Raw genomic sequence first — 22,007 nt, 5'->3', positions numbered from 1 at the left:
ACTCGCCTATTCTATTATTTTTTCAAAATTATACCAAATGTAAATTTTGATTCTATTTTGATTATTTTGATTAATCGTCATTAAAAAGCTAACAGTGATGCTTTAATAACATTTTCTATTATTTTTCAATGCTAAACATGGCATTACCATAAAATGACAAATCATCATCATTGTTAATATTTTATATGACTAAAACATAATTTTGAAAAAAGTCGATAATTTAGTGACCAAAACAAAAATTAAGTAATAGATGGGTAAATAGATAATTTATCCTATATTTATTGACACATAAAGCAACTCTATCAGAAAATATAACCCCAGTTAGTAATGTTTGACCCAAATGTAAATAATTGCGGGGTATGAAAATTTGCAAAAGGAAATCGAAATCATTTATCCACCCAACGCATTATAAAAAAGGGTCTGACTTGTTGAAAAATGATACAGCGTTGGTGTATCATCAGAGATTCTAATGGCTTTTCACTAAACGCGGACTACCATTACAAGTCTGCAATTCAACTTCGAATTGATCATAAGTTTTTCATGTTTAATGCATACAAAGAATGGACTCCAGTCGTCTCTTAATTTCTTTTTCTTTTCCAATTCAACTTGGAATTAATCACACAGTTTGGTACCCCACAGTTCTTTATCTTCTATATATATGCAGCTGGCAGTTTGGAATTGCTGGTAACAGTATGAGCATGGTAAATGCATCTCCAAAACATGTCCATCCAGCTGCCATGATTGATGATGATTATCATCATCGGAGATCAATGACCTCGAAGTTAACACTCGGATTCATGTACACATCTGTACACGAATCATAGATGGAGCCCCCATCAGGCGGTGGATTGTGTGGATGAAAACCACGTTGCTGGCACTGTCTGATGACCGACATGCCACCCGGAGTTGTCAAACGAAAAATCCCATGTTTTCTGCACTCATAATCAGAGGAACGAAAAGTTCGACACTTATTGCATATATATACACATAACACACACAGCAGATAATAAAAAATTCATCAATCATTCATTATAATATGCTTCTCACCTTTTACTATCTGTTGGAGCCATTACTATCGCAACAGCTTCTGGCAACATAATCTACAAATACACACGATCATTACGGGCACATACAATCACCAACATACCCATATTGGCTTCTCTACTGCAAATGACTAAGTTCAGGGAGATCCTGCTAAAATATTGATATACAGTTTGCCAAGTAAAACAAAAGAAAACAATCCGATTGGCATGCCCCGAAGCAACTCCTGCCAACATGCTACAAACCCCATTTCAGTATCCCAAATTAAGGAGAAAATGTAGTTTTACGAGTTTAATCTCTCTTCCGGTTTCACAAAGAGATTCAAAAACCACAAATCGAAGAATGGTAAAAAGGGAATGATCCTGTCCAGTGCCTTCTAGATAACTGAGATATCTACTACTTCATCCTAGTGTGATAATACAGATTAAAATAAATATATGGCCAATATTTGTTCATATCATTTTTTTTTCATTCACACCAACTAAATTAATATTTCAGTCGTAGATTAATTTCAATGTGCATTCTATATCATTCGATGAAGTAATGGATGCCCTGCTATCTTTTAGCAGGCAGGATCCCTACCCGTTACAAAGTACAAACACAGATACCTAACGAAAATGACAGCATTTTCACTTTATCCAACCCAGCCCATACACTTAACACAGTTTCTTGTGCTAGACACTGTCTGCACTTCAAGATAAGCACAAGAATGTCGTGAGTCAACGTAAATAGAGACATTAGCAGCGACCTTAATATATAATTGAGTAATTGACGAAAACATTCACAGATGAATCAATCATTAAAAGGCGCTACTTTTATTATGATACGAAAAGCATACCTGGTATGAGTAGTGAGTATGAAGATCAACTGATGACATGAAACATGATTGAGTAGGATGTGTCTGGGGATTGAAACATAGTTAATCAGTTGATCAGCATAAGGACTATAAAACGCTCATCCCCTCAATTCTACTTTTTATACGTTTCTGTTATTGGTATTTATGTAGGCTTAGAACTGGGCTTGCTATCGTGGACTTCTGTGTAATATTCTCTTCACTTTTAAATTTACTCGGGTCTTACGTTTCTGTCTATATGCAGAGATTTTTTTGCAGGGATTACTTCTCATTTCAAACGCGCATATAATATTAATGATATTTATGACTGCATATGAATATTGTTCAACTATGTATTTATGTATTTATTTATACATGCTTTGCATTTTATCTATATTTTTAATTTTCTGACTGCCGGAGGTCTTCCACGGAAGCTACTCTCAACTTGGCGTTGGGAGCAGCCTACTACCTTACCTCCCCCTTACCCCATTGCATATGGGAATTGGGTTTTGTTGTTGTTGTTGTTAGACGCGCAAAATGTCAATTAAAAGAATGGGAGACAAATGCTTTGCAATATGTATTGCTTGGTATTAATGTCATATACTCCTGTTTTATGACATAAGATCTTGATTAATGGAGTCGGAAATAAAGATAGATTTAATTTGCTGACTCCCATTCCCTCCTATATTCCATAATTATATAAAGCTCCAGTGAGACCAACTTGCCAAAAAGAACTATAAATATAACGAGGTCAAAGGGCCCATATTTTTAGCCCACTTCTCCCTACTTCTCCATCCTAAAATTTTAGGTGCAATTATATCACAATCAGTTTAACTACATTCTTAGCCCAAATATTGTATCGATTTCATTTTACCACACAAATTTAAAACTGAAAATTGTTCCCACCACCAATCCCCCACAATATGCTACCATAAGCCCCATACAAAGTCTTCAACACCACATAAGGTAGCATATCACAAGCTTAATATAAAGAACCTATGTAGAAAAGATTTAGGTTGCAAAAAATGGCTTACCATATAAAAATAAGGGTGGGAATGTGCCAAGTTTAATGGGAAGTAAAGGAAAGCCAAGTCTCCTTTTCTGAGGTTCATTTCGTCTAACTTTAATCAAGCTTGAAATAATAATAATAAAATACAGAGGGGTTATTAACGGAGATAGGTCCTCCCTATCAAATGCTCATTGATGGCCTCATGGACACATGACAAATGTCTTTGTAGCCATATATCTTTTTAAAATAATGCCATTAACTTTAATCTACAATATGCCCACTTTCTCAAATAATCTTCAAGAAGTATTGAACTTATGAAAATTAAACAAAGTTCTATGAAGCTTTTCCAAAAATAGGTTATTGAGTTCATTCATGGACAGAGCTAACCTATATTCTACCTAAACTTGTTTATTAAGTGGGTTTGAAATCCTGTTCAAGTTAATGCAAAGGAGTGCCAATCACTTTGTAACAGAGCAGATTAATTATAAGGTCAACAGACCTGATTATGAAACACTTACATGAATCCAACCCAGAGGGAAGAGAGATTTCTTATCCTGCACTTCAAATATTTCTTCCTCATTTGTCGTTTGACACTAATAAGAAGTCAAGTATAAAAAGGAATCAGATAACCTGATAAACAAGAGTAACAAGAGTAACAAAAGAAAGAGAAATTTGATTGACAGAAGCGAATTGAAGTTGGACATGGTAAATCCACATTGAGACAGCCATACCGTGTTTGATGTTGATTCCTGCTTTGGGATAATAAGAGCTGTAACATAGAACTTTCTATTTTTCTGCAGAACAGTACCACATTAAACTTAAGTATTGCATTATGTCAAAGGCAAAGCAAAGGTCTTGAAGCATCGATACTTACAAGGGAACCTGCAAGAACCCCACAAGTTTCTAAATTCCTATCAGTATTTGATTTAGCCAGCTTCATGAAGCTTTCCATCATTGTGGTTGCCTGCAACAGACAAATGTCAAATCAAGACATTAACGCTTCTTGAGGAGGATAAAAAGTAAAAGATCTTTCCTTAGAATAACCAAATTATGCCATTGTCATCCCAAGAAACTTGATTCTCAAGGAAGGCAATAGAATAAACATCAACATAAAATGTCTTGAACTTACAATGTGCAACTCAAGGGGAGATTCAGAATGAACAAGACCATCTGCAGAGGGATTCTCTATTGTACAATCTGTCTTGGAGGCATGGATAGTATGAACCAAGTCTTGTACTTCTGCAAGCACGGGAGGAGGTGAAGGCTGTCTGGTAATATTATTATGAGCAGGAGCAGTTTCTGGTTCTTCAAAAGAAATCATAGGACAAGGTTCATCCACGTGACTTTTCTCACTATTAACATGATCATCAATGGTAAGAGTTGATTCCACGCTTGATGCTACAGGTTCTGAGTTGCTACAATCATTCTTCCCTGGAAGTTCATTTTCTGTAGGCTGCTGCAAACTGGTTGTGCATAAAGATCATCAGATAATAAAGTAGTCAAACCATAAACTTCTACTAAACAATCAAAATAGATAAAAGAAGACATCAATTCATGCATGGAGAGTCACTTCAAAGTTTCAAATTCACTTCGAAGGCAATATACTTCTATAAAATAATCCTTCAATGCCTTCAGAAACTATCTTATTATTGTCTAATAGCAATGTAATTTTTTTTTGATAAAAAAGGCCTCATTAAAAACCCCCTTCATACCCTACATGTTATAATATAAACATAACATGAAGGGCATAGGAAGAAGGAAAAGAGTGCCTCTAACTTTTATTAATGAGAACCATAATACACCTCCACACCTACATGACTAACTACTAACAACATAACCTTTAAGCCACAACTGTGGATACATAACGCACCCTAATAACTCCCTTAAAAAACAGTCAAGATATAACACCTCTAACCACAATAGAAACCCAAAAATCAACCTATACCAGCTTTTGCTAATTCATCCGCTTCCCAATTTGCAGCTCTCGGAATATGCCTTGTAATAATACCCTTCATTTCCACACGAGTAGATATATCCGTCACCAAGGATTTAAACAAAGGAGTACTAAGGTCTGGATTTTTAATCCACTTTAGAGCATTAGTCGAATCTGATTCCAAAATAATCCTCTGGCTTGAACTGTAACCAACTTCCTCAGTAAGAATCAACCCTCTTTTGATCGCCAAAAGCTCTGCAAGTAAAGGAGGACCTCCCCCTACCTTCTCTGAAAACAACCCAAGCACCGAACCACTCCCATCCCTAATCAATCCACCAATTCCCCCCTTATCCCAACCTTTGACCATTGCACCATTAACATTTACTTTTAAAAAACCTTCCGGAGGAGGACTCCAACTAGAAGGAGGAGGAATCCTCTTATTCAAATTACCATTACAGTCTGCTAATTTTAAGTCCCCCATCAAGGAATCGAAAGGAATATGGACATCCTTAAATGAAGTTCCAAACCACGAAACAATTCTGAACCTTGTAATGAAGAACAACAACGCAGAATCAACCTTCCCTTGCTGGAAAATCACCTCATTCCTACATTTCCAAACCGAACACAACACAGCCCTAGGGATAAACTTCCATATGAAAGATCTTGGAACTAACTCATCCCTCGCAATTAAGAATTCCATCAACTTAGCCGAAACCACAAAGCAAACATTCCAATACTTTAAGAACTTAACCCAAAGGTCCCACACCACATCACAGTGCAGAAACAAATGTGAGACCGACTCATTACACTTCCTGCACAAAGAGCACACAGTGTCTTCCACCCCAGTAACTCCTCTCTTTAGCAGTTCCTCCTTCACCGCTACTCTGTGATGAGCAAGTTGCCAAACAAAGGTTTCCACTCGTGGTGGAGCTACCCCCTTCCAAACATATCTTTCCCAATTACCTTCTACTTCATCATTACCCTCTCTATCAAAATACAATTGCATGCATGATTTTGCTATAAAACAGCCTTCACCAGTTCCCAACCAAACCCAAAAATCATCCTCAACTAATGATAATGAGTAACTGTTCAAGAGAGAGATAAGCTGCAGCCACTGTTAAACCTCCCAATCCACCAAATTCCTTCTTGTCTGAATATCCCAAACCCCACCCGAGTCATTATACAGCCTGAACTCTGCAACCATCCCCCCTTTGTTGTTCGACATAGCAAATAACCTTGGAAACCTATCCTTCAGAGGAACCGTACCCAACCATACATCATACCAAAACTGCACTGATTCTCCATTCCCAGCTAACACACAAATTTTTCCTAAAACAATCCCCAAATGCATCACTTGAAAAGTTCTTAACAACTCCTCTCCAAATCCAAGAAGTACGAGTTGTCCAAGTATTCCGGATCATCATTGAATTTGGATCCATATTGTTTACACAACAGACCACTGTTTTCCACCAAGAGGATTTTTCTGCAGCAAATTTCCACACCCACTTCCCCATAAGAGCCCTGTTTAAAAGCAACAGATTTGGAATTCCCAAACCCCCCAACTTCTTTGGCTTACACACCAATTGCCATTTGACCCAATGGATGTTCTTTTTTTCTGTCGATCCCCCCCCCAAAGAAAAGACGCCATGATAGAATTTAATTTGTTGAGAACACTAATAGGGATCCTAAAAATAGAAAGGTAATAAATTGGAAGAGAGCACAACACTGATTTAACCAAAACTGCCCGTCCAGCCAAAGATAAAGACTTTGCCTTCCACCCAGCCAAACTATTATAAAATTTTTGTACCACCGATTCCCACAAAGAAAAGGAATTCCTCTTAGCCCCTAACGGTAGACCTAAATACTCCGATGGAAAAGCTCCTCTTGCACAACCTATTTCCTTGGCCCAAGAAGCTAACTCCTCCTCCCCCACATTGATTCCAAAAATTCTGCTCTTATTCAAATTCAACTTCAGCCCCACCAACAATTCATAAATTAAAAGCACCCTTCTAATATTCACCAAATCATGAGTAGATGCCTTGCTAAAAATTATTAAGTCATAAACAAATTGCAAATGTGATAACATGAAAGAACGACCCATCGAGCCTAATTCAAAACCCGAAAACAACCCTTTGTTCACTGCTTTCACGAACATTAGATGTAACAGTTCGCCTCCCAAATTGAACAGCATAGGAGATAATGAACAACCCTGTCTTAATCCTCTAGTAGTGTATATTCTCTCTGTAGGTGTGCCATTTACCAAAACCGAAATGGAAGCTGTTGAGATACACTTGTACATCCAAGAACTCCATCTATCTCCCCCCATTTTGCTCATTATTTTCACCAATATCCTCCAATCAACCGAATCACAGGCTCTCTTGAAATCCACCTTAAAAACAACTCCCTTCAATCCTTTTTTCCTCCAACACTCAATGCCCTCATTTGCTATAAACGAACAATCCAAAATATGTCTCCCCGGTATAAATGCAAATTGAGATGGACTAATAACTTCACTAATACACAAGCTTAACCTTCTCGCTAGAACTTTTGAAAGAATTTTATAAAAACCCCTAACTAGGCTAATTGGCCTAAAATCTTCTAACCCCTCCGGATTGTCCTTCTTAGGAATAAGAGAAAGGAAAGAGTGATTGGTGTCATTATCCCAGTCCTTTCCCTCATAAAATTCCTTAAAAAACAGCAACAGAACTTCCTTCAAACTTGACCAGAACTTCTTGAAAAAACCTAAATTCAGTCCATCCGGGCCAGGTGCTTTGTTACTATCCGAGTTAGCAATTACACCCCAAATTTCCTCTTCAGAAAAAGGCTTCTCAAGGGCCAATCTCTGCTGTTCCGAGAGTTGTAAAAAATCCAGGTCCAGTTCCTCCACTTCCAATGTATTTTCCTGATTAAACAACCCCTTGAAGAAATGCACCACTGAAGATTTAATTAATTCTGGATCTGAAATGTCTTCATTGTCTACTTTGATGGATTTGATACCATTTCTCCTTCCTCTACCTCTTGCACATTGGTGGAAAAATCTAGTGTTCTTATCCCCTTCCAAACTCCACTTCAATCTTGACTTTTGTAGCCAAATCGATTCCTCTTTTTTATACAAGTCCCACAACTCTTTCTTTGCTTCCACTAAATTCTTCATAGACACCAAGGGGAGACCTTGTTGCAATTGAAGTTCCTTCTCATGAATTTCTTTCTCCAACCTATTTATTCTCCCGGGGAACTCTAAATACCCCTTCCTAGACCATTTCTTCACTGCTTCTTGCACCCCTTTTAATATAGTAGAAATCGGTTGTCTATTCTCCACTCTACATAGCTTGTGCAGCTCTCCCTCCATCATTCTACAAAAACCCTCCACTTCCATGACATAGTTAAATAATTTAAACGGTTTCGGTCCCCAATTCCATCCCCTATTTTCCAGTAAGATGCTGTTATGATATGAAACAGACCTTTCTAAGAGTTTTTGTGTTATCATGGGGAATACTGATAAAAAACTTTGATCCACTAAGAACCGATCTAGTCTCTCGTAAGTTGGAATTTCTCTATAGTTGCACCATGTAAATCGACCTCCAACCATAGGCAAATCCACTAGATTAGCTTTACTCACAAATTCTCTGAAAGCAAACATTGAAGCTAAATTCACTGCACCTCCAATCTTCTCCTCCTGTGGCATAACCACGTTGAAGTCCCCTCCGAGACAGACTGGACTGTCTAAATTCTCCAGAAATAAAAGCAGCTCCCCGAAGAACGCCTCCTTCTCTGACCCCACACTCGGTCCATACACATTTATGAACCAGCAAGACCCTAGTACCTCATCAATAGTACCCTTAACTGCTACAAATCTCCTATGAATGATCTCCTCTTGAACCTGACACTCTTTTTCATTCCACAAAGTAATCAGACCACCAGCAGAACCTTCAGCTGCTGAAACTGTCGTAGCTGTCAACAAATTTCCTCCCATTTTCCTCACTATCGATTGATTCACCACTTCCATTTTCGATTCCTGAATGAATAAAACTAAAGGCTTTCTCTTCTCCACAACCCTCCTAACAGCTCTAGCCTTTACCCTCATACCCAAACCTCTAATATTCCAAGACATTAAATTCCAACTAGTCATCAATATCCATCTATAACCCTAAAATCCAGCACCCCTTAATTACCCCCTGTACTTCTCTCTATCAAAGGAATCATTTTGTTCATAAAAGCTTCTTTCCCCCCTCTGAATGTGACCCCTAACAATTCACTTACGTTCCAACACTCCAAAGCCTCTGCCCCATCCACTTCCTCATTGTTATAAGCATGCTCCGAACTTGTACCAATACGGCTCCTAGATCCCCCCTCCTTGATCGTGAATAAACACGTTTGCACTTAGCCCTTCCCACTATACTCCCAGATACAGTCTTCCCAAAATTTTTATGAGCAGACACAGAAACAGACCCCTCCTGCAGGGAAGTATGATACTGCACACCATTGAATCCTGTTGTATTAGTACAATAATCCTTGCTTAATCTCTCCTTCTCTTGATCCAGCCCACTCCTCACCTGTACTACCGGGCCCCTAAGAAACCTACTCCCACAGTCAACTTTCTCATGCTCATTGGGAGGATCTCCCAGACATTTCCCATTTTCTCTCCCTTCATTAACTTCTTCTGACTTTTCCTGCTGGATGGAGACATTACCTGCCTCAGTCACATCTTTGCACAGGTCAAACGTATTTTCCATTCCTATGTTTAAATTCAAACCCCCCTCGGTATTTGTGTGTATCCCTGGTTGGGAACTTCTAACCCATTCGTCAACCCTATTTTGGGATTCTGACAGCTCCTTCTCTCCCACCTGCTCTTCCTGTCCATTTTGCACTTCTTCATTGCTCCATTCCGAAGAACTTTTCTCCCATGGGTCTTCTGCAACTTCTTCTTCCTCCATGTCTATTAACTCAGGAAAAAAATCCTCCACACATTCAACCTTAATTTTAATCAGGAACTTCCTCCCATATGTATTGATGATGACATGTTCGGGAATATCAAATGGACTCTCAACCCTTAGTAACAACTGTGCCACTCTGCAATCCACTCTATGTGCAGTTTGATCTTGAATTCTAACTAACTTGCCCCATCTGGATGCTAAACTATAAAAGAACGGGACCGACCAACAATTTAATGGAACACCAACCATTGAAATCGCACAGTAAGCTAATGGGATACCCCCCTCGTCCACAACCGGATCCAATAATTGAAACCAAAACGACAGAGCTTCCCATCTTTCTTCCATTGCCATTCTTCTCTCCTTGACCCCACCTTATCACTTTCGCCTTGAAGCCCTCGTTCCGTAAGGCTTTCTGCACAAAATCAACTTCAAAGATATCTTTACAAATGCCAGTAAGTGAAGATTTCAACCATATTCTCTCTTCCACTGGGATAAAGACTTCCAAAGATTTCTTCTCCTCTTTTTTATTCCCTTGACTGCTTACTTGAAGGCCCTCTGGAACTTTTTTCACCCCAACTACCGTGTCTCTATACATTCTTCCATCAAGGAACCTATTCATCCTCTCCATTTTCTCTGCCACTTGTGCCGGAGAAATCATTCTTCTGCCTTTCAACTCACCTGTTTCTACCCTTTTGGAACCCCCCGCTCTAAACCCTTCACGACTATTCATCTCAGATAGCTTGTCATATTTAGCTACTGACACAGAAATTATCTTCCCATCAACCCTGACATTATTCGTCTTCTCCACCGCATTGCATAGATCCTCCTTGCTTGCAAAGTGAACGAACGCAAACGTGCAATCCTTATATTTCGGTCTGTTATTGATAAATGGAATGAACACCCTAATGACTTTGCCATGATAACTAAAAAGTTCCCCTAATGTTCTTCTGCTCACTCTCCGACTAAGATTATCAACAAACGCAGACCAAGTACCCCCTCCATGGACCTCACTAGCTTTTCCATCAGAAAACTTGCACTCTCGCTCTCTCACTCTCTCCATGAGATATTTGAATTAATAGCAATGTAATTTGAGATCAACAAATACAAAATATTCCCAAAAAACAAAACCCATAAAGCGCTGACCTTGGGATTTCCACCGAAGTCAGATCAACGTTACTTGGATATTTCACCTGCAAAATGAAAAGAACTGTAAGAACAGTCTTAGTGAGGATCAGAGAATTAGCTAAATATCACCATACCCCTTTATCAATCCTAGGTGGCTGCCACTGCCCATAAAGCCCATTTGGACCCAAAATAGAATGTCTGGAGAGGGTTTCCTCCTTTGGACGCAACAGGTTTAACGACCTAAAGAAGAAAAAAAATAATTATAGGTCATCAAACACACTTTTCAGACGTGGCATGCACTAAAATTTTGATCTTGAATTCCAGAATCAATTCTTATAACATAAAATGCCAAAGCATCATTAAATATGAACTAAAGTAGGAAAACAAAATGTCAAAGTAAAATCAAAGCTTCATTTGCAATATCAGAAAATTCAACCCAAACTGCATTTTACGACAGAGTAAGTTACCCTTAACATTCTTCCAGAAAGAAAAAGTTGTCCTTATCACTAATACAAAAGCCAAAATGAGCAAACCCACATGCGCTTCATTTTGTTATACATATTCAGCATCAGATACAATTTCAAATCAAAACTCCTTGGTTTTTAAGGGCGCAAGGCGCACCGAGGCCCAAAAGGTCCCTGGAGCCTAGGTGCAAGGCACAGGCACGCGCCTTTCGTATGCAAGGCACACTGTTTATACTATTGATATAGATCAAATGCAAATTATATTTTGTACTCAAAATAACATGATAAATAATATTATACTTCTCTAAAGATCAAAATATTCAATATCATTGCACTATCAAGTATCAACTAACAACTAACAACACACAAGCTAACATAAAAAACATAGATAATCAAAAGATCAAATAGACATCTTTCGAATAGGGGATTAAGCCTGAGTAAATCATGGATTCATGATCTGTTAAGACACACATATATTATAAGGCAATCAATAAAGCCAATATTAAACCGAGCTTACCTGTACGAGTTAAACTGAGCCGTGTGTAACTCTCTTTAATTAACAAATAACAAATATTTTATTGTAAAGAAGGTGGTGGTTGACTGGTTGCAGTGTGTAACTCTCTTTGTTTTAGTTTTTTTTCTTTTTGACTTTTGAAGGAGATGTTTTAGAGTACGATCGGATTAATAGAACTATTATTGCTTTGCATTAGTAGACTTTCGTTACCATTTTCACTTATCTTTTTTTACATTTTTTATTTGTTTAAATTATTAAAAATACTTAAAATTTTAGAAATTAAAAAGTTATAACAAAATTATCTTATGTAAAATAATGTGCTTTTGAAAATTATTCAACAAATACCCACGCTAGAAACAAGACAGGAGAAGGAGGAGGACCAGCTGAGGAGGAGAGGAGGAGGAGGTGAGAAGGAGAAGGAAGATTACCTGATCGGCGATGACTGGTGCGACGGCCAGTGAAGAAGAGGAGCACAGTGGAGACTGGAGAAGAGGAGCGTGCGATGGAGAGAGTGTTTTTAGGGATTTTATGTTTTCTCTATCGTGACTTGCAGACTTAGTAAAGGTTTTTTTTTAATATTAAAATATACTTATTTATTAAAAACACTACTATTTAAAAAAAATTGAAAAGCCCAGAGGCGTTGCGCCTAGTGCCTAAATCCCTAGGCGCGCTCCTCCTCTCGTCTCTTGTATAACGCCTCGCTTCCACCTAGGAAGGCGATTTCTTCAGCGCCCATTGGCGCCTCGCACCTAGGTGCGCCTTTTGAAACCAAGAAACAATCGTCTAATAAGCTTAAGGGATTGCCTGATAATTTTTTTCCACTATAGTCTATTCTTTCTCCATGAAAAAGAAACGAAAAAAATCAATTTATAACAAAATTAGCATCTTACATTGTCCAAAAGCTCGTTTCTCATATTTAATTTTCTTTTAAATTTAATAGTAACCAGTTCAACAGTTGAAAAGAATAGAAACATTATGCAATTTGATACTGTTTCAATAGCTATGAAATTTGTTTTCACCATTTAGCAAAGATTTAGGATGATATATGGCAGTTAACCTTACAAATTTACTACTATTTGTCTATATATGAATGACTATGAAGGGTGATTTGACTGTAGCGACCAAAGATTTATGATAATGTTTTGTGTATCAGATGTTAAACATAAGAAGGCAAGTAAGAGGAGGGGTAGCAGAGAAAAAGAGCAATATATTTGTTCTGTATGTTATTGAGGAGAAGAAATCAACACTTCAGGTTCGAAATTCTAAGCAACATCAGTGAGCATCAATAAAATAAAGAAAACAACTTACATTCTCTGCCCTTCCATTGGTTTGGAATATGAAAGTTGCTGAGTTTTTGAACCATAATAACCAAGCTCCCGTGCAGCTGGTCTAACTGCCTGCAGATGAACAAAGGAATTCATTTAGATAATGAAGCTAGATTGACAAGAGTAAAAGAATAAATCAGAAATTGAGTAGCTATAATCATAAAAGAACACTAACTTGGCCTATACTACAAGATGATAAAAAGGAAGTCAAAACGAATTGAAGTACCAGCTCGTGAGCAGAATTAAGAAGCACTAACAGTACCTTTGTCACACCATAGTATGTCAAATTTTGGTTTTTCACCAGAGATTGCTGTACTGAATTACTTTGATAAGTATATCTTTTGTTTAATTCATTGATCTTTTGTTGCACCTGTGGCTTCAGATCCTCTAGCTCAGTCAAGGCATTCACTAGTCTCTACAACAAGAATTTGAAATCAAATTTCACAAACTTTAGAATACTAAGAATAGTAAGCAGAGGTTGGGGGGGGGGGGAGGGATTTATTACCTTTTTGAAATAAACCTTTTGATTTCGTAGAGATACTCCATAATCTCGATGGCATGGTATTGTCTCAGAAGCCAAACTGAAGGAAGGAAGAAAGAAAGCGAGATAGGGAACAAGTAGCTTTATATTCATTTCAAAGGAATATTAAGAAATTCATTTAAAAACGATGAAGTGCCTTTTTCTGACCTAGAAAACCTTAGAAGCATGATGTAGAGATCTATAATATTCTTCTCTGCTCGAAAGATATCAGCCTAGAGAGCAGTGAGTACATAAGAAAAAGACAGATCATTCAGACCAAGAAGTTAATTTATTCGCAATATAAAATAGCTGGCAGTATTAAACCATGAGCATGGCCGAATATTTAACATAATATAAGCGAGAATCTAAGGGAGCAAACAGTATCAAAAATGCATTATAACCAAAAGAATGCACTATGATAAAGCCAACAACATTCTAAATCCAAAAATAAACCTCTGCACAAATGCAAAATAATTCATTTCTCAAATCATGGCCCATGATGATTCATTTACTCTTAGTTTACCCATCTTTTGGGCAAAATGCAGCAGGAAAAATGTCATCAATAAACCAGCAGATATCTGAGTTCCTGTCTTAAACTCATGAGTGGATTCTTTCAGTGAGGTCTAATATTAGCTTAGTTCCCCTCACCGATTTGAAGGCATTTTCATTTTCTACAAGAAATTATCATAAATGGAAAAGACCTGAATAACCAGGACCTCCCTATATCAAAGATAGGGCAGAATCTACTTCGACACAAGGGGAAATTGCCGGACCTAGAAAAGCACTACAACCTCATTCTTCCTCAACCTCCCCTTAAGAAAAACATGATGGAAACTTAGCCAATTGATTAGCTAATGGGAGACTTTATAACACAGTAACATACTAGGAAAGGAAAGAGCAGATTCAAGCTTTGAAAGGCCTTCAACACACACCTACACAATCTAGTACTTCGGAGCTCACTTCCTTGGACAGACATACCAATGAACTTTACAAGGGATTTACTTAACTAACATATGAACATTTCATACTTTCCCACGTTGTATATGCCCTGAAACCCTAACTACACTAAGGCTACTATGTTCTAAGATTCAGATCAGTCATTTCCCTTTCCCGATATCCACTACTTCAAATTATATATGATTACACTTCTGTGTTATTTTCTTCTAATGTTTAACAACTATTAGGAAACAAAAGCAGAGAGCAAAATATAAGTGACAAATGCAACCCCCAAACGAGATTTAAGTCACCTTAATCAACTATACATACCAAAATTATGGACCACAAACAGCACAATATATTTATATATTACAACTAATTAATTTAACGGGGAAAATAAACAAATCTAATAAGAAAAATAAACCTGTTTGAGAATATTGTCGGCGATCCGGTAGTAATACTGGAGAGAGATCCGGTTATCAACCTCGAGTTTTCGCGCGCTCGCCGCTATGTTTATTCTCTCCGTCGAAGACCTCATGACCTATTTCCCTTCAATTTGTCCCTCCTTTTTCTTTTCTTTAATTTAAAGTTAGTAGGATCGACGGACTCCGATCAGCTAACCGTAAGGTACGAGAAATATCGTCATCGGCGAAGTACTGGGAGAGAAGGAAGGGACGGTGTGCCAAAGAGGAAAGTCATTTGTACAATCAGGTAGGGGCAATTATGGAAATGCGTACTCTTTATTTCGACATATTTACAACATTTTTTTTAAAGAAAGTATATTATTTACTGATTAAGTCATTCATTAAAATAATATGACATCGAGTTAATGTTTGAAAGCAACGATAATACTACTAGACATCATTAAAATATAATTATATCATATTCAATCAGTAGGTTAATGTTTAACCTAGTCGACCATCAATTTATTTTAAAAAAAATGATGAATTTAAAACATATAAATAGTTAGACGACCATTTTATAACTTTTAATTGTCGATTGACTCAATAAACAATACCCAAAATTAAAAGGCTATTTTGTAAATGTTAATATTTGATAGATTCAATAAAACAACACCTATAGTTGATGGACTATTTATATACTTTATCCTTTTATATATATATATATATATATATATATATATATATATATATTGTTTGGTGGCATGGTTTTGGTTATCCGAACTAACACGATTTTACAAGTCGTTTTTTTTGTTGTTGCTATTTGGTCAAAGTTTTGTGGGTATATTACAATAATGCTATTAATAGATAGTGTTTTTACCGAGTTTAAACCAGTGAAAGTTATGACTAACTCAGTTTAAAGGAAAATTAATATATTATTTAATTGTTAATTAACAATTAAAATGTATCAACACTAATAGAATAATTTAATTATTATTTTTAATTTCATAAAGATTTTACTAAATTCTTCTATAGAATGGTTCCGTTGATTTTACTGCATTGTATTTTGGACCAATAAAGCTCGAGATATAGAGATTGATAAAGTGATTTTTAGAGCTTGAGATATATGGGTATAAGTTTGAACCGAAATTCTTTGAGAATGTTATGTTCTTTGACGATTGTTCTTTTAAAGTCGTGGATTGTATATATAGTGAAGGGAATGTAATTGTTAATCGATTGAAAGTGTTAACTGTCAATTGTATCGTTGATAGTATTAATTTTTTTTTATCAATAATTCTTAAATTACTTGACAATAATACGAAGGGATTAAGAGCTTTTGAATCTATAAGAATATAATATTGTTATATTTATCTTAGTTTCAATGATTAAAAAGAGTATTATTCTTTGTTGAGGTCATGGTTTGAGAAATTATATCATAAGGGTGGGTATGTATTACCAATGATTAAAAAGACTTTAAACATGTATTAACTTATAATTACCTCTAAACCAGGGTTTCAAATAGCAGACCCAAAACGTTATAGCGGCCGCTATTTTACGGTAGCGCCGCCTTCCGAAACCGTTATTGATGATTTTAACGACGGGTAACGGATTTACATCAATAACAGTCTATCGCGCCCGTAATTTAACGGGTAACGGTGAGAAGCGCCGATAACGGGACGCAATGAGCGTTATTCCACCGTTATTGCAAAACAGAAACAAAAATCAATCAAAAAGGCCGAAAATTCTACAGTTGAAAGAAACTAGATTTAGGTTTAGGAAAAAAAATTTGTGCTCTTCTCTTCCCACACGACGTGAAATCTCTACGGTTGAAAGAGGAAGAAGAAAGTAAAATGAAGAAGAAAGTAAAAAGGAAGAAAGGGGTTATACCCAAGAAACGAAGTAGTACTAGGGTGAATTTTTGTGGTCATCTGACTGGAACTTACAGGAAATGAAAACAGGGGAGTTGGGAAGCTTAGTTCTGAGTTTGTGAGTGAATGTTTCACATTCACCTTTTTAGTTTGGGAAAACAGTAAGGAAAGTTTGATGAGAATATGAAGATGAAGGCTGGGACTTGGGTATTTTTGAAGGTCACTCGGCTGGCCCACTTTCACCTCATTTTTTAAAAATATATTTTATAATATCCTAATTATAATATAAATATCTCTCACCTTTTTAAATTCTATAATTTAATTCTTAATTTAGATTGTAAAGTTTAATTTTCATTTAATTTAGTCCTACTTTGAGTAATCAAAATTCCTAATATTTAAATTTTACACTTTTATTTTAATTCTATTTGATTTAACCATTTTATGTTCTTTAAATATATGTCAATTTGCTTAGAAACCATTCCAAAAATCATTAAAAATGATTCCTTATAATTATAATTATTGTTATTATGTTTTAAGATTAGTTGTGCGAAATTTTAAAAAAATTCACGACCGTGACACCCGTAGTGACCGCGATGGCATCCGTAATATCCGCAACCGCGATAAACACGACGCGACCGAAAACATGACCGCAAATGCTATTTAAATCATTGCTCTAAACTAATAAAAAGGATAAACTACACGAATTATCACTAAAATTTGAGAAATTTTCATATTTTTCATTGAACTTTCAAAAGTTATAAATCAATCACTAATATTATCAATTTGTAACAAAATGATCACTCAAAGTTAACTGTCGTTAACCTTGTTGAAAGGCTTGTTAGAAAAAATCGTTAATACGAGAATAATAGAGAAAAATAATAATGATTATAATAACCATATCATTATAAAAAGAATGATAAAGAATCAATTTACTCTTTCTTAGGATTGTTAAAAGTATAACAATCCGAGATCATAATCACACATGAGAAGATAGAACAAACGAAATCAAATTTCTTAAATAATAAATAAAATTTATAGAAAGAAAAATACTCTTTTGTTTGATTGATTTATCGTTCAAAAACAGTTGAGGCCTGTCATGTAACACCCTAATCCAGTCCAACCCGAAGATCACTGGATCATGATGTCACACAAGACCAACGAAGTGGCTAACCCAATTTTTTTTAAAATCAATTATAAAACACCATGAAAAAGAAAATCATCCAAGATAAATAAAACATAATAATTCATTTTACAAATACAAGGAGCTCTCAACACTTAAAATAACATAACAATGAGTTTAATACAAAATAGAGTTACGACTTAATAATAATAATATATGCATTCTAATAAAAATCAAGACGTACTCTGAAGTCTCTGTTGAGTTGGAACTACTGGCGACAATAATGCTCCTCAATTGGTCTTTTAAGAACCTGAGCATTGAAACACATTCTAAATGTTGACCTTACGAGCTCAGTGTCTCACTAATAATTGTACTATAGTACTTGAATTCACTAAATGTGCATGCTAGAGGCATAGATATGAAGACATGGAAATGTTGATCTGACATACTAACATATGCATCATGGTGCGGCTGAGGGTTCTACATCTGGGAGCTCACACAATCTTCTAGCCTTACTAAAATACCCTTAGGTATTTGGGTGAGATCCAGAGCTTCATCAGAAACGTAAACATGGCCAACTTACTTCGTCAAATCTTGGGGCATTTGTGCCCAACCGATGACTAAATGTCCTGGCATTGACTGGGATATCCAACTGTACAATCGTATATGCTAAAGTATCTCGGGTGTCCTGACTGTGTCCCGAGCGTCAAACAAGACTAGTTTTACGTCATCCTAGATGTTGTTGTTTCTAATTGTTTTAAGCTTATTACTATTGTAACATCCTCAATATCGGTTCCAGAGTTCTCTTCTCTTATCTTCTTCCTTCTTCATACGTGAAAGCTTGACTCAAAGATGAGTTTCTTTGTTTGTTGATTACTTATTGATTTTAAGGTTGAGTTATGATCATTAGATGATAATTAAGCTTAAGGAAAGCTTAATTTGTTCTAAAGCAACAAGATAAAAGATATAGAAGAGATTAAAGAAAATGAGTTTTTAAATGAATTTCTGGAAAAGAGTTAATAAGTGAAATTTGAGAAGGAATTTGACTTGTTATCACTACGAATAAGAGATATATGAAGTTAGAAAGGATTAATAATAAAGTTGAAAGTTAAGTAAGATTCTTAATTTTTAAGAATCATGATGAGATATGGAAAATAAAGATGGTTTACATGGTTATAAGTTGGTTTAAGTAATGGTAGTTGAATTTAATGACATAATAGGGGCTTAAAATAAAAGAATTGAATGAAGAATTGATGATTTTCGGGTTTAAAAAAGAGATTTCTGGGCAGAGTGCATCGGTGCACATTCAATGTGTATCGATGTATCAAGGTTAAATCCCAGAATTTGTTGAAGGTGCATCAATGCATAAGGAGTGCATCGATGCACTCATTTAAATTAATTGAACATCGAATGCCATTTATGCATCGATGCATAAGGAGTGCATCGATGCACCTGCTTAAAATACAAACATCGAATAGGATTTATGCACCGATGCATGGGTAGTGCATCGAAGCACCCGTCAAGGGATGCATCGATACATGGTGTAGTGTATCGATGCATACCTTCAATAAGAGATGGAAATATCTTTCTTTTAGCCTAAGGATTTATAGTTTGGAATATATCAATTCGTATGCTGATAAGTATCAATGTATTACTATGTAGATTTAGAGCGTAATCTCATTCCAGAACAATCGAAGGATTAGAATTGAATCAACGCAAGGCTAAGGTGGGTGCAATTTAAATTGTACTTATGTATCAAATAAACATTGGCTTGCAACGAGCCAGTGATGGAGGTACTATAGTAAGAAGGGACTTCTAAAATGTTATTTGAATTGTGATTCTTATGTTTGCATGAGTACATGAAAATGGGTACATATGTTATATGTATTACATCTGTTACATGAATTGAGTGAATAAATGTTAGCGTGATGAGTTATGTGAACTGGTTTAAGTAGTGGATGTAATTATATACGTTATGTAAAATAAATATGTGATTTAAGACATAAGTTAAAGAACTATATGATATGAGATAAGATAGACACATGCTATTATAAGTAACTATAGGATCACGAACTATGTAAAATAGCAATGATTTATATGATAACAAGATAAAGGATATAAATTACATGAGTTAGATATATATATAGGAATTTGTATAACCAACTTATGAGATTAGATGAAAAGTGAGATAAGTTAAATAACATTGATTTATAGGACAATATAAGAATAATATATAAATGAGGAGACATTGATAGAAAAGATTATATGAACATGTAAAATAAGTTATACGAAGAGGATTTATGAGCTGAAATGAACATATAATATATGAGTCATATGGTAAAGAGATTTATGAAGCTATAGGAAAATGTTATGGGAACTATGTGATGATAAGTTATGAGAAAATAATTATATAGGTAACAAGCTACGTGAAATTGAATTAAGTAATATATGCAACTAGAATATAATTAATGTGAAATAAGTGATTAGGTAAAACTGTGAGAAGTTATAAGGCATTGTTATTCGAAGTATATAAAAGGATTTATATTGATACCTGTATAAGTTTATATGTAATACTATGTGCTATGTGATGTATATATGAACATATGCGAACAAGATATGACATGCGAGTTTACATGAACAAATGAGGAATGATATAAGTCATATGAAATTATCTACGTGAATATATGCACTTGTGATACATGTGATATGATATGAAATATATGGTTACACATACATATGGTATGTGACAGAAGAGAAAGAACAAGTGATATGAAAAGTATAAATGATAATGCCCATGTTATATGATATGAGAGCTAGTGGTATAGTTGGCATGCCAAGAGTCGAGGGTATATTAGTCCTTCGGGACGTATCCAGTGGTCCTTCGGGACGTATCCAGTGGTCCTTTGGGACGTATCCAGTGGTTCTTTGGGTCATATCTAGTGGTCCTTCGGGACGAATACTGAACAAATGTTCGGTGCCCCATGAGGGAATTTATACGAGCTGTTGTGATAGTATTAGTGCACAACCTCAATGTACTCACATACCTTAAGTTCTCACAGGTGTATATGGGCTAATAAAAAAGATAATAACAAATTTAATACATATGATGCATATGCTTTTGGTGATATGGAATATGTTCCATGAATTATATGATATTATGTATGTTTAGTTGTGAAATGATAAATGTGTTATGTGATATACAGAAATGATAAATACAAGATCATATGATAAATAGAGATTTCGATAATGATGATATATGTACATATATGTATTTTGATATATGAAATATACTATGATTTCTATTATATGTTTTATATGCCTCACTAAGTCAATGACTTAGCGTATGATTGTTTCACACGTAGGTACCAAGAAGAGGAAGAATGATAAAAGTTAAGCAAGACAGGTCAGTTCCCCCTTTCCAAAAATCAGATCAAAAAAGCATTGTATAATATGTATTTTATAATACGGATGGTAGTTGGCATGTAAATAAAGATTTGAATTTGATATGCTCTCATTAGTTTTTCTAAAATCATATGAATATCTTTTATGTAATTTAGTCAGTTGTTTTAATAAAGTTTTAAAATTATTCACTAGTTTGTACAAGTACCGGTTTTGAAAAGTCAATGTGACACCTCGGATTCGTATCCATGTTGGGTACGGGTTGGGGTGTTACATTTAATGGTATCAGAGCCAAGGTTTAGCTGATTCTAGGCTAAAAACGAAGTCAAAAGTATTTTAAAAGTATACATGCCAACACAAAGTGAAAAATTTTCTGATCTGATAGGGTAAGGAGTATACTGTCTTGTTAATAGAGTTAAATTGTTATGTTATATTAGATGTATGATTATGATAGCTTCCAAAGTGAAATACAAGGCAATAGACTGAAGGTAATAGCATTCACCTGTACTGGCCAGGCAGGGAGAAGAGCGAACACCTCAGGAAGTGCCTGTATAAAATTTGAAAATATATTCATCATGTTGAAGAA

The 22,007-nt window shown here is 35.6% G+C and overlaps 1 protein-coding gene across 1 annotated transcript; it reads right to left on the bottom strand.

The window, feature by feature from the left end:
- Positions 1-463: 463 nt before the first annotated feature.
- Positions 464-15,303, bottom strand: LOC120213979 (AMSH-like ubiquitin thioesterase 1). The gene is made up of 14 exons (XM_039212007.1): positions 15,058-15,303; positions 13,866-13,930; positions 13,683-13,758; positions 13,440-13,592; positions 13,161-13,249; positions 11,009-11,114; positions 10,893-10,939; positions 4,012-4,345; positions 3,757-3,846; positions 3,614-3,676; positions 3,401-3,475; positions 1,880-1,942; positions 1,048-1,100; positions 464-932 (listed from the first exon to the last, which is right to left on the bottom strand). Exons 1-14 carry the CDS (start codon positions 15,169-15,171, stop codon positions 758-760), a joined length of 1,503 nt encoding a protein of 500 aa, XP_039067938.1. The 5' UTR covers positions 15,172-15,303; the 3' UTR covers positions 464-757.
- Between the last annotated feature and the right edge of the window lie 6,704 nt (positions 15,304-22,007).

Source organism: Hibiscus syriacus, unplaced genomic scaffold, assembly GCF_006381635.1.
Source record: "Hibiscus syriacus cultivar Baekdansim isolate YM2019G1 unplaced genomic scaffold, ASM638163v2 tig00110045_pilon, whole genome shotgun sequence".
NCBI classification, from domain to species: domain Eukaryota; kingdom Viridiplantae; phylum Streptophyta; class Magnoliopsida; order Malvales; family Malvaceae; genus Hibiscus; species Hibiscus syriacus.
The sequence above is the reverse complement of the archived record's forward strand: the minus strand, read 5'-3'. Positions and strand labels throughout refer to the sequence as shown.

Excerpts from the sequence above, each read along its gene's own strand:
- LOC120213979 (XM_039212007.1), bottom strand. The coding sequence starts at position 15,171 with ATGAGGTCTTCGACGGAGAGAATAAACATAGCGGCGAGCGCGCGAAAA. Across the intron at positions 13,759-13,865 it reads ATGCTTCTAAGGTTTTCTAG|TTTGGCTTCTGAGACAATAC; the intron begins GTCAGAAAAAGG and ends TCCTTCCTTCAG. Across the intron at positions 13,593-13,682 it reads AAAAGGTTTATTTCAAAAAG|AGACTAGTGAATGCCTTGAC; the intron begins GTAATAAATCCC and ends TTCTTGTTGTAG.